At 39.1% G+C, this 17,395-nt stretch overlaps 1 protein-coding gene across 1 annotated transcript; it reads right to left on the bottom strand.

Annotated features, from left to right (window-relative positions):
* Positions 1–973: 973 nt before the first annotated feature.
* On the bottom strand, positions 974–4,289 carry LOC115670154 (phytosulfokine receptor 1-like). Its single transcript, XM_030591353.2, has one exon. It carries the CDS (start codon positions 3,981–3,983, stop codon positions 1,839–1,841), a length of 2,145 nt encoding a protein of 714 aa, XP_030447213.2. The 5' UTR covers positions 3,984–4,289; the 3' UTR covers positions 974–1,838.
* Positions 4,290–17,395: the final 13,106 nt, after the last annotated feature.

Below are 17,395 nucleotides of genomic sequence, written 5' to 3'. Positions count from 1 at the left end.
TTGAATAATTTTCTCTATCACAAGAATTAAAAATAGTTGTCGTTCAATATTGTCAAAGAACTAAAGTTATGGATGTGAACGTTGACTCTTAATGCTGTTCACATTGGAGTTTTGTTTGTTCTAATTGCCTGCAATATACACTTTCAATTATATCCAACCCCAAGTGATTGCTAATCCTTATCTCATTCATCTTTATCATCTAAATCTAACAAAAATAAAAGATGTGAGTTCAAGGTTCAACACTAATTAATCGACGTGAAATTTGGGCTATGCTTGATTCTTGCTATAATTCCTCTTTGACCATAATTAATGAAAAAGGTAGAATGATGACGGAATTAATTAATTTTCCGTATCACATGATTTAAAAATAGTTGTCGATCAATATCAAAGAACTATAGGTATGGTTATGAAAATTGACTTGCAATGTTGTTCACATTGGAGCTTTGTTTGTTCTAATTGCCTGCAACACACTTTTAATTCTATCCAACCGTGAGTGATTGCTAACCCTTATTCGTCTTTATCGTCTAAATCTGACGAAAATGAAAGATGTCAGTTTAAGGTTCAGCACTAATCGACATGAAATTTGGGTTATGCTTGATTCTTGCTATAATTCCTCTTTGAACGTAATTAATGAAAAAGGTAGAATGTAATGAAAAAAATATATGATGGAATTATTTATCCGTATCACAAGAATTAAAAATACTCGTCGTTCAATGTTTTATAGTTATGGATATGAACATTGACTTGCAATGCTGTTCACATTGGAGTTGTTCTAATTGCTTGCTATACACACTTTCAATTCTATCTAGCCCATAGTGATTGCTAACCCTTACCTCATTCATCTTTATCGTCTAAATCTGATGAAAATATAAGATGTGAGTTCAAGGTTCGGCACTGAAATTTGGGCTACGCTTGATTCTTGCTATAATTCCTCTATGAACGTAACTAATAAAAAAAGGTAGAACGTAACACGAAAGAAGGAAATCTGAATGCTATCTAGGATATAAATATGAAATGTTCACAGCAGCTTCAGAAAATATTCATTCAGCGGCCAACCCTTCACTCTGCCTAAATTAGAACACCGTGAAGGTGTTCTTGCATCTTGTCTTACATCAATGGCTAAAGTATAGCAGTTGCTTCATAATCAATAGGGACCGATTCCAATCTTTTGGTATCCACCACTTGCTCTTTCTCTGGCTGAAATTGTGATTTCCGTTTTCACGAAGAGAATCAGGTCGGCGATGCCCCGAATATTCACGCGACTCGGTGGCTGCCAAACGTATCGAGAACTGGGAATGTGAAGAAGCATGCGGCCGCGTCCGACTTGGATTCGGACTTTGACAATGAAGAGTTCGCGTGGACAAACTGGATTCTTCTGGAGTCAACAATTAGCTTTGCTTCCCCGTGGAGAAAGGCGCAGTTTCGTGCAGTTTCCTGCTGAAGCTCTTGAAGGCGGCGAACATTCTAAATTGCATCTTCTTCTTCGAGAATGGAACTGGACGAGAGACTGGGGCTTCAACCAGACAAAACGAAGCACACCGTAACGGTGCCCGCTTCACTGCCTCAAATCCACGTCAGCAAGTGACATGGAGATATGTACATGTGGAGTTGACATGTCAGACCTTTATCATTGGACGAAAAGTCAAAGGGAACATGTACGGGGGCGGGCCCGGAAGTTAGTAATTTTTTATAAGAAAAAAACTGTTGGCCAGAATTGAAAATCAATCTAAAGTTGGTGATTTTTGAGAGAATTGGACCGTGAATTACTAACAATATTAGGAATTTATCAAAAAAAATACCAATACATGAGTAAGTTATCCTTTTTTTTTTCAAATTTTTTAATGACACGATTTAAAACGATCACAAAATCCAATTATGACACGCAAACACGAATTACCGATCCTGGTTGTTCCCAATGCAATTCCAATGGCCATTCCGAATGCAAGTCCAATGGTCATTCCAAGGTTTCTATCGCTCATAGCATGATCGGCAGATCCAGAATGATTTTCACTATGATTGGTGGATCCAGGACTTGTTGGGCAGGGGGGAGCATGACCACCACACAGGTTGTTTCCTATAAAACTCGAATTGGGAAAGGTCGTGAATTGGCCCCCGCTAGGAACCGGCCCGGACAAGTTGTTATATGCAACGCTGAACCTAGACAGAAAGCTGAGACGCGCTAATGAGGAAGGTATACTTCCGGACAGATTGTTGTAAGACAGATTGAGAGTCTCTAGGCTAGTCATTTCGGATAAACTGTCAGGAATCGAACCTGATAAGAAGTTATTGCTGAGAACCAAGATATGAACATTTTTCAAATTCTCGAACTCGGGCCAGATTGATCCGTTGAGAGAGTTGCCTCCGAGATCCACAAGAGGTGGCAAGCTTGTAAGTTGTTTGTACTGCAGCACCCCCGACTGCTTAGTCCTCTTCCAGAAGAGCGGAAAATCAAGAGAAGGTTCCAAGATTGACATATTCCTGTGGATGAGGGCAGGCAATCCGGTTATCTCTTTCGGGATCTCGCCCACGAACGAGTTCTCCGATATGTCCAGATAAAAGAGAGATTGGAAGTCACCGATCCACGACGGGATCGTTCCACCCAAACTGTTCCAGGACAAATCCAGCAACTGCAAACGGGTGCATCCGCGCAACCACTGGGGCATCGAACCCTTCAGTCGACTCTTCGCCATGACAAGAACCTCAAGCTTTGGAAAACTCAAACTCGCATCGCCGGGCAATTCTTCATCAAAGTAATTCAGAGTGAGAACCAAAACTGTCAGATTGTTGCAGTGCTGAAGGATCTCGAGTGCAGATGAGATATTCGATAGGCTCGAATTCGATATCGACAGGTAAACAAGGCTGGAGAAGTTCTTGAAGCTTTGAGGTATCGGGGTTGTGAACTTGCTCCGTGCAAGGTTAACACTCTGCAGCTGCTGGCAATTGGGCAAATCCTCAGGGACAGGACCACTGAAATTGTTGGAACCTAAATCCAGAGACACCAGACGGCTCATTGCCGAACAATTAAGAACTATCATACCGGTCAGCGAGTTGTTCCTCAAATTGAGAAACGTAAGCGATGGCAAATTGGACAAGGAAGACGGGATGGAGCCCCCGAAGCCATTGGTCTGAGCTATGAAGTACTGCAGCTTCTTCATGTTCTGAAACACATCCGGGAGTGACCCTGAGAATCTGTTTGTCGAGATGTCCAGCCGAACCAGTTCCGTGAGATTACCGATCCCGCTGCCAAGCGGCCCTGAAAACGAGTTCTCCTCAAGGCTCAATTGGACTAACCGACCCAGAGTGAAGATATCTTCACTGATCCCACCCGTGAGACTATTCGTGGCCAGAGAAAGGTTCTGCAAGGAGCTACAATTGCCGAGACCCGGCGGGATAACGTCAGAGAAAGAATTGACAGCCAGATTAAGCACCTGAATGCGGGTCGAGTTCGCGCAAATCCACACGGGCAGAGACCCACTGAAAGAGTTCTCAGAGATGTCGAAAGCGCGGAGCGAGGGCAAATTGGCGCCTTTGGGGACCGCTCCCGAGAATTCATTGTAGCTGAGATCGAGAACCTGCAAATTAGGGAGGTGGAGGAGCGACTCCGGGAGTGTGCTCTTGAGGAGGTTGTGAGAGAGATTGAGGAATCTCAGCTGGTCCAACTTGCCGATCGAGTCCGAGAGGTTACCCGCAAGCTTCTTGCTCGCGAGGACCAACTCCACCACTCTGCCCGAACTGGAGTGACCGTCGCTCAGGCCGAGAGAAGACGAAGAGTTGCACACCACGCCCAGCCAGTCGCAGCAATTATTAGCGTAGCCGTTGAGTCCCCAACCATCGATTGGGGACTCAAAGTTGCTCATCAAGTCTAGCAATGCATTGGAATCGCTCGAATTGCACACGAGGTCCTCTTGAGAGTGCAGGACCTGCGCTTGGAAGCATAGCCAAGCGACCGCGAGGACCACCCACAGCGAATCCGGAACGCCCATTTGAAGAAACAGAGCACCCGAAAAGAAAACTACAGTGTGATTGATCACAGATAGGGTATAAGAAAGTAACAGAAGAAAACGGTCGTGGGGGGGATTAAGTGAGGGAGAGACCCATCTTGAGAAGGATAAAGATTTGCGAATTGTGAGAGCGTGCGTGCGTGGAGAGATGAATTGGAGAGATGGGAAGAGGGAAGAGGGAAGGAAAATTATAGCGGTGGTCGCCCATCGGCTTCGTTCTTTAGATTCCTTTCTTGCTTCAGTGGGAACCAAAGAAAGAACAAGGAAATTCCTTTCTTGCTTCAGTGGGAACCAAAGAAAGAACAAGGAAAATTTTCTTTGGTGACGGAAAGGGGGCCAGAGAAAGGAAGAGGTGCGCTTTGACTTCAATTCATCTCGCACTGGTACTCCAAAATTTTTCGGAAACCTTATTTGCCTTCTATATATAATCCGTGACTGTAATTAATCATTCCTAAATTTATATATCAGGGAAACTCAACCCGGTATCAAAGTACAAGGTGTTAAGTTTAATTTCAGAACCCTTATTTGCCTCTATTATATATTTTTTCGTTTAGCCTTAGAGCCTAGTCTGTTGTCTGGACTTCTCATCCAAGAAGAGCAATTCTCCGAAAATCGAATGGGCCGCATCTTCATCCAATATTCATCATGCTTTGATCTGTCATGTCACTTCGCCTACTCCCTCATTTTGAGGTTTTCTGGTGGACGTAATTCTAGAGGTTGGAAATCTGGTCGAGAACATGGTGGACGGTACTCGCGTGATCAATTGGGATTGCAAACCTCCTATAATCGGTTTAGCGTGTAGTAAAAAATCGGCCCCTTATGCCGCACCCTCCTCCAGCTCCTCTATTTGGTCCCGTGGAATTCGAGACGCTATGCTCCCTCATTCATCCAAGGAGGCATTCTCGGATCTCTACCTCATATTAAAGCAAGTGAAAAACAATTTCCCGCCCAAAACTGCTTACATTCAAGTCTTCGTTTAACGTTCAACATATACTTAGGAGATAATCTTTAATCCAACAGTTTGCAGATTCCCAGTTGTCCTCAGATATGCTTGAAAGTACTCTTATCAAGAGGCTTGGTGAAAATGTTAGCTAATTGATGCTTCAGATCAACAAAGTAAATGCTTACATGATATCATTATTTACATGATCTCGGATGAAATAATGTCTAATTTATATATGCTTTGCTCATGAATGCATTGTGGGATTTTTAGTCAAATTGATTGCCTTTGTATTATCACACATGATAGGTATATTATAATCTTTTTCACCAAAATCACTCAATTGATGTTTCATCCACAAGAGTTGAGCACAGCAACTTCCAAGAGATACGCGCTCAGCTTCGGCGGTTGATAAAGCAACGGAGTTTTGCTTCTTAGAAAACCAAGATACAAACATGCAACCCATTGATTGACATGTAATTCAAATGCTCTTTTTGTCAATCTTTCATCCCGCAAAGTCAATATCAGAATATCCAAGGAGGATAAAATCTGAATTCTTAGGATAATATAAGCCTAATTTAGGAAGGATTCCAACATACTTGATAATCCTCTTAACAACAGTTAAATGAGATTCCTTCGGATCTAATTGGAATCCAGCGTACATGCAAACACTGAATAGTATGTCTCGACATGATGCAATTAAATATAATAGAGACCCTTCATGCTTCTATAAAGTTTGGGATCAACTGACTTACCTTACATATGGTTATAAAGGAAGGCTGGTAAGAGAAAGCAAAATTAGATTTTATAATGCTTAGTATTCAATTACAATGAAATATTATAAAATAAAAAAGAAATTCACATATACATTATTTCCCATTTTGTTACAACAAATCTCTTTAACATCGTAGAATTAAATAAAATTTCAACATCTTTTACTATGGTTACAAGATGACGGTGTAACCGAATGCAAGACTAGCAAACATTTTTTTGTCCAATTTATGACGTACGATGTCTGGTACCGATCATTGCAAAACGCAATAAAGTACGGATTTGCAATTCTACACGTCAGTAGGTTCTTTTTTTTTTTGGTAAGGAACATCAGTAGGTTCTTTATCTTAGGGGTGTCAGAACCGAACCGAAAAACCGAACCGAGATACGAACCGAACCGAAAATTTAGTGCATTTCGGTTCGGTTTCGGTTTCGGTTCGGATCATCAAAATTAACCATTTTTTTTTTCGGTTCGGTTTATTTCAGTTCGGTTCGGATCAGTGCGGATCGAACCGAACTGAAATAAACACTCTTCCTCTCGCCAAGACCATCCTCATTCGAGTCATTCCTCACGGCCCTCCACACCCTTCTTCTCGCCGCCGTCCCTGCTCTTCTTCTTCTTCTTCCTCCCCATCGACTCGCCGCCCCCGCCGCCGCCGCCGCCGCCACCGCCGCCGCCGCTGTTGCCGGTGACGACACTCATCTCTCTCGAACCCTAAACGCGGAACCGAACCGTGTACGTCAAGCACTACAAGGGCGTCAATGGCCTCGAGAAGGTCGTCCTCCGAGAAGTCCGTGGCTGTTCCGCCGAGGTATCCGATCGATTCGCCCCCCGCCCCCCTCCACCCCATCGCTCGCGTCTCTGTGAACTCTGATTGTTTCCAGGAGTGGGGTTTTGGGTCGTTCTCTGTTTCTGCTCGCGTTTTTTTTCCCGTCGGAATCTTGTTTTTTGCGTTCTTGAGCTCCGGGAGCGCGGTGGAGTTTCTCGCTCTAACATATAACATGGGCGTTGGATTTGGAGGCTTCAGATGTGGATTGGTCGGTTGGACGGGCCGATTCGTGCGTTCTCTCTCCATTTCTCGCAGATTGCGCGCGGTCGTGTCGTGATTCTGCGTGTTCTTTTGGTTTTTTCTTTTTTTTTTGTATTGATGATCCTCTGTGGTTGTGCTGTGCGATTTGATTTCCGGCGCGTTCGAGGCGGGCCGTTCCCTCGTGTAGTAGTAATTCAGCTATTGTCGGCCTTTGACTGTAATTGCTCTTCGGTGTTTTGGTGGGGGCGTTGTACTCTTCAATTGTGTTAAAGGCACCTTTGTCTATCTGAGTTTCATTAGGTACCTGTCAGAGTTTGAGGTTTGAGTGAAATTTTCAATGTTCAAAATGAAAGCTGCAAAGCATGTGGGTTCATGAAATGTTTCTCACTTGTTTTTGTTCAAATTGGAGCAGTTCCTTCCAACTGGCAGATGCATGGATATGACAGGCCTATTTACACAAATATTCAGTACCCATTTCCACTTGATTCTCCAAACGTTCCTTTGGAAAATCCAACCGGTTGCTACAGGACATATTTCAGCATCCCTAATGAATGGAAAGGTATCAGTTGTTTGAATGCTCTACATGTATTTGAACTGTACTTCCGTTTGTTGTTTCACACCTGTATTCTCAGGGCATTGCTTGATATCTTCTGATGCTTTATTTGTGTATGTCTCATAATTGTTAAAGATTACTGCTTGGTGATAGAATCCACATGGAGAACTACTGAGTATGTCTGTACCATGTTAGCTAGCTCCTGTATTCATGTGGATCACGAGAATGCTGAATGACATCTAAAAGTTATGGTCTAAATTTCATACGTTCAACTTGAGCGGCTCAAGTGATTAGAGGCCTAATACGCCGAGCGTTGCTACATGAATGCGGTTGTTGCACGCCATGAAGCTGGTCATGCGGTGGTAGCCTTCTTGTAGCAAATCTGCTTCCGGACAGCCACGGGTTGAGGTATATTCTAGCTATGACTTAGCTAGTCCTGGTCTTTTTGTCAAGGCCTTTGCTATCATGAAAATTGCATGGTTATATGTGGTGCCTAAGAATTTGATTGTACTGCATATGCAGTGGGAAAATTTAAAGTTCTACATTTTCTGTTGAAGTTTCATTTTTGGGGGGATCTGCCAGTCCTCAATGACATTGCCTGTGCTGCATATGTTTCGTTATGGATGATGGATTGTTCTTATATACTGTGTTCCAGTCGGTGAATTCACGCTTTTCTTGTGCACGACTTTAAGTTGGAAGTTGTCTAGCTCGGATCTTTTGGTAATGCAGGGTTGCATTTGCTTTGTTTGGCTATAAGTTGTTGTTTCCCCAGTTTTTAGTTTCTTTCCTCATATATCATTATTTACCCCCTTCAATTCTTGGATTGTTTGCATGGCTTGAAACCTTACCCACAACAATTTTACCTTGCATTTCATGCACTCATGAGCTTCCTTGCTTTTGTTCGGTTATCAAGTCGTGCTAGTGTGTTAGTTTAATTTGTGCGAACTCTGTTTGAGGTTAGTTTGTCAGGTCGCAACTCTTGAGTCTTTGAGTCCCAAGTGTTGTATCGGTGACCCCCTTTTGGGGTGAGAAGGATGCAGTGAGGTTAGCGAGTATCATAGTGAGGCGCATGTTTAAAGCACGTTCAAAGACGTAGATGAGGGTTTGTTTCCTGGGTTCGTGTTTAATTTTCTCGAGGTCGGCATCTCACGATCGAGGCACTTGAATGTAAAGCATCCAAAGACGATTATGAGAGTTTGTCTCCTGAATTCATGGTTAAACTTTCGCTTTTTTGCTTCTGTTCGAAATGTTCCAATCAGAGAGTTGCGGTGTTATTCGCCTTATCTTTTTTCTTTTCTTTATGGTACTTTAATGGCCACCCCTTCTATTAAGTATTTGCTTGTCATACAAAGTTTGTTAACTTGACACAGCCACTTGAATTATAATTATTTCAGGTTTTAATTGTCATAGATTGGTAGATGTCTACTTCAATGAGTGAATCTAGTGGCACAAATAGGAGGAGGACGAGATCTTCTGCGTGGGAACACTATAAAAGGACAGAAAACCCAGACAAAGCTGAATGTTTATATTGCGGGGCTATTATTGGTTGTTCTACCTCTCAAGGGACTAGTGCGATGCGTAATCATTTAGGTAGATGTAAGGAATTTCCATATGCGAACATTGAGAAAAGGCAAAAAAGTGTCTCAGGTCAACTTGATGGGGTTGGTAGTTCTAGGTCATTTGGTCCATGGAAATTTGACCAAGAAACTAGTCGAAAAGACCTAGCAGCGATGTTCATCATTGGTGAATTACCCTTTAAGTTTGTGGAAAATGAGGCATTTCGGCAATTCGTGAGTAGGATCCAGCCGAAGTTTTCAATCCCCTCAAGGAACACATTGAGGGAGGACTGTTATAAGTTTTACTTGGAGGAAAGATGCAAATTGAAAAAATATTTTTTCGATACATCTCCAAGGGTTTGTCTCACAACGGACACGTGGACTTCTTGTCAAAATATGAGTTACATGTGTCTCACTGCTCATTTTGTTGATGGCGATTGGAAGTTGCAAAAGAAAATCTTGAATTTTTGTCAAATCCTGGGACATTCTGCTGAAATTATAGGAAAAGCAGTGGAGAAATGCTTGACTAGTTGGGGGATTAAATACGTTTTTTCTATAACTGTGGATAATGCGAGCTCAAATGACTTGGGTGTTCAATACTTGAAAAAAAGACTCCACTCTTGGAACACTCTAATTTTGTCGGGTGAGTTACTCCATGTGAGATGTTGTGCTCACATATTGAGTTTGATTGTGAGAGAGGGTTTGAAAGATATAGATGATTCCATTGTTAGAATACACTCAGCTGTGCGTTATGTGAGGTCTTCTCCTGCGAGGTTGCAACGGTTTAAGGAGTGCATTGAGCTAGAAAACATCAAGTCGAAGAGTCTTGTATGTTTGGACGTGGAGACTCGTTAGAACTCAACATACCTGATGTTGGAAGCAGCTTTAAAGTTTCAGAAGGCTTTTATCTTACTAGATATTCGGGATAGCAAGTTTGTTGAAGAGCTTTCCAAGGTGAGGGGGTTGTCTACTAGTGATGATTGGGAATATGCCTGTCAATTTCTTCCTTTCTTGAAGTTGTTCTATGATACGACTTTAAAAGTATCGGGTTGTTCTTATGTCACTAGTAATGATATGGCGAAAGATGTCTATGGGATTTTTATGATGATTGAGAGATATTGTGTGAATGAGGATAGGAGTTTGCAGGAAATGGCCAAGAGAATGAAGACCAAATTCAATAAGTATTTTGGCAATGTGAACAACATCAATCTAACATGGTTCATTGCATGCATACTTGACCCTCGACATAAGTGGGAGTATGTGAAATGGATGATTAATCAAGTTTATGAAAGCAAGCGGGCAGAAACTTTACGAGATAAAGTCACATCATCTCTAACGTCATTGTTCGAGCAATACCGCACCGGTATATGCCCCCAAAGCAATTTGAGGTCAAAGGGTACAAGGACAATGAACGTGTCAATGTCTCCTGTGGTTGGTGCGGACATTATGACTGCAATGTATCTTAGCCAAATGGGACAAGAATATTTGGAAGAAAAATCCGAATTAGATAAGTATTTGGAAGAAAAATCCGAATTAGATAAGTATTTGGAAGAAAGATGTGAACGCTATAGCGCCGACTTTGATATCTTAAATTGGTGGAAAGTCAATTCTTCGAGATATCCTATCCTCTCTTCCATTGCTCGAGATATTTTGGCCGTGCCCGTCTCAACTGTAGCATCAGAGGCTGCATTCAGCACAGGAGGTCGTGTACTTGACGTGTTTCGTAGCTCCTTGACCCCAAGCATGGTGGAGGCTCTTATATGTACGCAAGATTGGCTATGATCGACACCACTTTCACTTTCGATTGAGGAGGACTTAGAAGAACTCGAAAATTTTGAGTCAGGTGAGAAAAAATTATCGTAGAATATTTTATATCCTTTAATATTGTAATAGATACTTCAATTCTCATTTTTATTGTGAATTTAATGTAGAGTTGTCAACTGTGACCGCGGAGCTGAACTCGATATTGGTTTCCCTTGATGATTGACGAACAAAAGAGAAGTAGTCATCTCCTTGATGTGTAAAGAAAGCAAGTGAGTACTGGAGATTCTGTATTCTTTTTTGCAGCTAGTCCATTATTCGATTATTTTTAAAAAAGGAAGGCTCAAAAATTGCATATTTCTAATTCATCAACTGAAAAACCAAATCTACAAGTGGGGTTGCGAAAATATTGTCTCTCCTGGAGTCGATGATGCCAATGTACGGATTCATCTTTGTGAAGGTGGTGGCCAACCTTGCTGCTGAAGATGGATTTCCATTCAAATCTAGTTGGTTTGCATATCCAGCTTCTGTTGTAATGAATGCCATTTGAGTGCTATGTTTTGTGCTGTTACTTTCAGTGTTAGTGTCGTTTTAATGTTAGGAGAGACTGTAGGACTGGGATTCCATAAATTAGAACTGTCCACTCATGGTTGTATTATCTACTTGGAAAACCAATGTGTCTTGCACTTGGCCATTTATTTCTGAAGATGAACAAACTGATTGATGAGAATTTTGAGGTTTTTCAATTGGGGATAATCTGGACAATATTTAGATTTCAACCCTTAGTAATGTTGGTTTTCAGTTAGTGCTTGACGTGCCTTCATAAAGGCCCTTTTTTGTGGAAACTGGGGAGAGACTAGAGAAAGGATCGAAACGACCACCTGAAACTTTTGTTGTTCGGAGATACAGCGACAAAGAATTCCCAAAAGCTTCTGAACAATGGACAGTTTTATTTGTTCTGCAAACAACTTTCAATTTTTATCACCATCAATCTCTTGCAATTAGTCATTTTGTACACATCATGTGGGTGCAATTACAAGAAGAGCAAAAAAAATTCAACCTCAACTCAAGCAAAGACAATATCGCTCAAAATGCCGGCTATGCAGCAAAAAAATATCTTTTTCAACAACGTGATGAAGTTTCTAGAGGTTTCTTAATTTTTTATCATAAAAAATTATCATAAAATTATCATAAATACATATTATAATCAAAAAATTATCATAAAAAAATTCTCATGAAATTTTTTTCATAAAAACAGAAAACCGAGCCATGAATAAAAAAGAAAAAAAAAGAAGAAACCGAAAACCAAACCGAAAACCAAACCGAACCAAATCGGCTTATCGGTTCGGTTCCAATTCGGTTCGGTTCCTATTTGGTTTGGTTCGAGGAGGAACCCTTAACGGTTCGGTTCGGTTCGGTTTTTCAAGAAAACCAAACCGAACCGAACCGTTTACACCCCTACTTTATCTACACAATAATTCAGAAAAAACAAAGCCGTTTGACTATATGATATACAGTTGGCAGTCAAGGAGGACTTTATCTTGTTATTTCCTTAGGGGCTGAAGAGTGAACAAAGTCATGCATTCACAGCAATTCTAAGCCAACCTCTTTTCTAAGAATATTGGGGTTGGTGGCTAGGATGATTTGGCGAAATTACTCAATTAAATAATTTTCTCTATCACAAGAGTTAAAGAATAGTTGCCTTTCAATATTGTCAAAGAATTATAGTTATGGATGTGAACATCAACTTGCAATGCTATTCACATTGGAGTTTTGTTTGTTCTAATTGCCTGGAATACACACTTTCAATTCTATCCAACCCGAGTGATTGCTAACCCTTACCTCATTCATCTTTATCATCTAAATCCGACGAAAATAAAAGACGTGAGTTCAAGATTCAACACTAATCATGAAATTTGGGCTACGCTTGATCTTGCTATATTTCCTCTCCGAACGTAATTAATGAAAAAGGCACAACATAATGGGAAAAAATTTTATATGACAAAATAAATTAATTATCCGTATCACAAGAATTAAAGATAGTTGTCATTCAATGTCGAGGAATTATAGTTACGGATGTGAACATTGACTTGCACTACTATTCACATTGGAGTTTTGTTTGTTCTAATTGCCTGCAATACACACTTTCAACTCTGTCCAGCCGCGACTGATTGCTACCCTTACCTCATTCATCTTCATAGTCTAAATTTGAAGAAAATAAACGATGTGAGTTCAAGGTTCAACACTAATTGAATGATTGAGTCTTGCTATAATTCATCTTTGAACGTAATTAATGAAAAAGGTAGCACATAACGGGAAAAATAATGTATATGACAGAATGAATAAATTATCCGTATCACAAGAATTAAAGACAATTGTCATTTAATGTCAAAGAATTATAGTTATGGATGTAAACAATGACTTGCAATGTTGTTCACATTGGAGTTTTGTTTGTTCTAATTGCCTGCAATACGCACTTTCAACTCTGCCCAGCCCCATGTGATTGCTAGCCCTTACCTCATTCATCTTTATCGTCTAAACCTGACGAAAATAGAAGTTGTGACTGTGCTAATCGACAAGAAATTTGGGCTACACTTCGTTCTTGCTATAAATCCTCTCTAAACTTAATTAATGAAAAAGGTAGAACGTAACGGGAAAATATATATATGATGGAATTAATTAATTATCCGTATCAAAAGAATTAAAAATACTTGTCGTTCAATGCAAAAGAATTATAGTTATGGATGTGAACATTGACTTGCAAGGTTGTTCACAATGAAGTTTTATTGGTTCTAATTGCTTGCAATACACACTTTCAATTATGTCCAACCCCGAGTGATTTCTAACCCTTAGCTCATTCATCTTTATCGTCTAAATCTTGCATAAATAAAAGATGTGAGTTCAAGCTTCAACACTAATCGACATGAAATTTGGGCTATCCTTGATTCTTGCTATAATTTCTATCAAAAAGTAATTAATGTAAAAGGTAGAACGTAACGGGAAAAAATTTAATATGACAGAATTAAATAATTATCTGTATCACAAGAATTAAAAATACTAGTTGTTCAATGTCAAAGAATTATAGTTATGGATTTGAACATTGACTTGCGATACTGTTCATATTGGAGTTTTGTTATATTCTAATTGCCTGCAATACACACTTTCAATTATATCCAGCCCCAAGTGATTGCTAATCCTTACCTCATTAATCTTTATCGTTTAAATCTATGAAAATAAAAGATTAGAGTTGAAGGTTCAACAATCTACATGAAATTTGGGTTACTAAAAAAGGAAGAACGTAACGGGAAAATAAATATATGTAACGGAATTAATTAATTATCCATATCATAAAAATAAAAAAATACTTCTTGTTATGTCAAAGAATTATAGTTATGGATGTGAACATTGACTTGCAATGTTGTTCACATTGGAGTTTTGTCTGTTCTAATCGCTAGCAATACAAACTTTCAATTCTGTCTAGCCCCGGCTGATTTGTAACCATTAGCCCATTCATCTTTATTGTCTAAATCTAACGAAAATAAAAGATGTGGATTCAAGGTTCAACGCTAATCAACATCAAACTTGGGCTAAGCTTGACTCTTACAATAAGTCCTCTCTTCAACGTAATTAAAGAAAAGGTAGAATGTAACGGTAAAAGATATCACAAGAATTAAAAATAGTTGTCGTTCAATGTCAAAGAATTATAGTTATGGATGTAAACATTGACATGCAATGCTGATGTTATTGGAGTTTTGTTTGTTCTAATTGCCTGCAATACACACATTCAACTCTATCCAGCCCCGAGTGACAACTAACCCTTGCCTCATTCATCTTTATCGTCTAAATATGACGAAAATAAAAGATGTGGGTTCAAGGTTCAACACTAATCGACATGAAATTTGGGCTACGCTTGATTCTTGCTACAATTCATCTCTAAACGTAATAAATGAAAAATGTAGAACATAACGGGAAACAATATATATGATGGGAATAATTAATTATCTGTATCACAAAAATTAAAGATAGTTTTCATTCAAGCTCAAAGAATTATAGTTTTGGATGTGAACATTGACTTGCAATGCTATTCACATTGGAGTTTTGTTTGTTTTAATTACCTGCAATACACCCCTTCAATTCTACCCAGCCTCGAGTGATTCCTAACCCTTACCTCATTCATCTTTATAGTCTAAATTTGACGAAAATAAAGATGTGAGTTCAAGGTTCAACACTAATCGACATGAAATTTGGGCTACACTTGATTCTTGCTATAATTGCTCTCTGAATGTAATTGATGAAAAAGGTAGAACATAATTGGAAAAAATATATTTGACGGAATTACTTAATTATCCATATAACAAGAATCAAAGATAGTTTTTGTTCAATGTCAGAGAATTATAGTTATGGATATGAACATTGCCTTGCAATGCTATTCACATTGAAGTTTTGTTTTTTCTAATTGTCTGCAATACAAACTTTCAATTCTATCTAGCCCTGAGTGATTGCTAACCTTACCTCATTCATCTTTATCATCTAAATTTGATGAAAATAAACGATTTGTGTTCATGGTTCAACACAAATCAATATGAAATTTGGGTTATGCTTGATTCTTGCTATTATTCCTCTCTGAACGTAATTAATGAAAAGGCATAACGTAACGGGGAATTAATTAATTATTCGTATCAAGGATTTCAAAATAATTGTCATTGAATGTAGGGGTGAGCGGTTCCAGATTTCTTACAGGTTCCACTTGGAACCTAGAACTTACCCTCGGGTACAGGTTCCTCATTTTTTGGAACCTAAAACCTACTTTTCAGAACTTGGAACCTTGAACCTACCCTCTCACGGGTTCTAGGATAAGTTCCAAGGTCTAACAGGTTCTTTTTTATTTTATTTCATTATAAAAATGAACGCAATAATACTGAACAAGCTTGTCATTCACCAAAAAGAATACCAAAAATTAGTTTTCCTAGCATTATGGTTCAAATAAATACAATTAAAATGAGAAGTCATTGCGTGAATTGATATTAGGGATGAGCAGTTCCATGTTCTGTATAGGTTCCGCCTAGAACCTACCCATGATAATAGGTTCCTTATTTTTTAGAACTTCGAACCTACCATATCACAAGTTCGAGGATCGGTTCCATGGTCTTACCAGGCTCCACCTGTATCATTAAGTGAACAATTACAGTAAATCATCACCTTTAATGATTACCACTTGCTGCTATAATCCACTGACCACAACTTATATTTAGACACACAAAAAATATGAAACATTAACAAGTTATAAAATGAAAGCTCAGACTAGTGGTTCCAAATTATACACTCATCATCTAACACCATGAAACATTGCAGGATCACGCAAAGACATAAATTAAGAAAAAACACAAAAAAAACTCTTTTAGGTTTCAGGTTCTAGGTTCCACTTACCTAGAACCTAAAACCTACCTGTCGAAAAATGTTATCCAATTTTTGAAATTTGAAACCTACCTTACATATCTTAAAACTTGGAACCTATAGGTTCCCACCTGTCAAGTTCTTAGGTTTCAAGTTCTACCCTGGATACATGCTCATCCCTAGTTGAATGTCAACGAATTATAGTTATAGATATGAACATTGACTTGCAATGCGGTTAACATTGGAGTTTTGTTTGTGCTAATTACCTGCAATACACACTTTCAATTCTATCTAGCCCCGAATGATTGCTAACCCTTATCTCATTCATCTTTATCATCTAAATCTGATGAAAATAATAGATATGAGTTGAAGGTTCAACACTAATCGACATGAAATTTGGGTTACGCTCTATTCTTGCTATAATTCCTCTCTGTTCGTAACTAATGAAAAGGGTAAAACGTAACTAAAAAAGCAAATACATATGTGTATATATATACACACACACGAAGGAATTAATTAATTATCCGTAATTATAAGTGTGGGGTAAATTTGTCATAAATGTACCAGTTTGGAGTTTTTTGTGGTATTAACCCTAATTATAACTTCAAGAGTATTATGATATCTTGACAATAAATCAGATAGTTTTCCATGATATCAATCATAACACTTCATCCTCCAATAGATTGGTTGGGTTTTACCCGGGGGGTCGTGGAGGAATAGGAGAAAACAAATTGGAAACCAAATTACAAGGATAGAACAAATCCAGTCACGCTACTTTTTGCAAGATTATAAGTTCGAACCATATTGTGTGCGAACTTTTGGCTAGCTTGTATCTTGAGCATTTGCTATCTCATGTGAATAGACTTCCTTACTTCTAATACCCCAGTTGGTTAAGTGACAAGCTCATACATCTACCGGTGGACTAAATAGCCATGACTCAAAATAGACATATTCCGTAGCGAGTGTAGGATTCTTATGGTAATGCTCAGAAAGGGGAAAAAATTGCACCAATTCCCACATATTGTGAGTAAAAATTGACAAATTTGAGACATTTTCTAATTCATTCCTTGCAGTTCTACTGTTCCTCGCATTGGATTCCATCAATTGGGAGTATTATGGATGGATGGAGACGATTTGAGGTCCAACATGGATTTTTTACTTCTAGTTGCTTTTTATTCATAGAAAGAAATTCCCGTCGTTAGAATTTTCTAATATTCAAATTCAAACGTGAAAGTGAAACGATGCTTCAAAATCAAAATGAATTTGGGGATTGCAACTCCTTGTGGCATGGGGTACCAAAAGTAATAGATAAACATTGAATGGGGTGAGAAAAAAGTGGCATGATCACAGAGACTTGACCCGATTATCCGTGAGTCTACCGTCCAAAT

This window comes from Syzygium oleosum, unplaced genomic scaffold, assembly GCF_021117445.2.
Source record: "Syzygium oleosum isolate NSW1041296 unplaced genomic scaffold, Sole_v2.1 Sole_v2.19, whole genome shotgun sequence".
Taxonomy (NCBI): Eukaryota; Viridiplantae; Streptophyta; class Magnoliopsida; order Myrtales; family Myrtaceae; genus Syzygium; species Syzygium oleosum.
The sequence above is the reverse complement of the archived record's forward strand: the minus strand, read 5'-3'. Positions and strand labels throughout refer to the sequence as shown.

What these genes read in the sequence shown, in the direction of transcription:
- LOC115670154 (XM_030591353.2), bottom strand. Translation starts at nt 3,983, where the DNA reads ATGGGCGTTCCGGATTCGCTGTGGGTGGTCCTCGCGGTCGCTTGGCTA.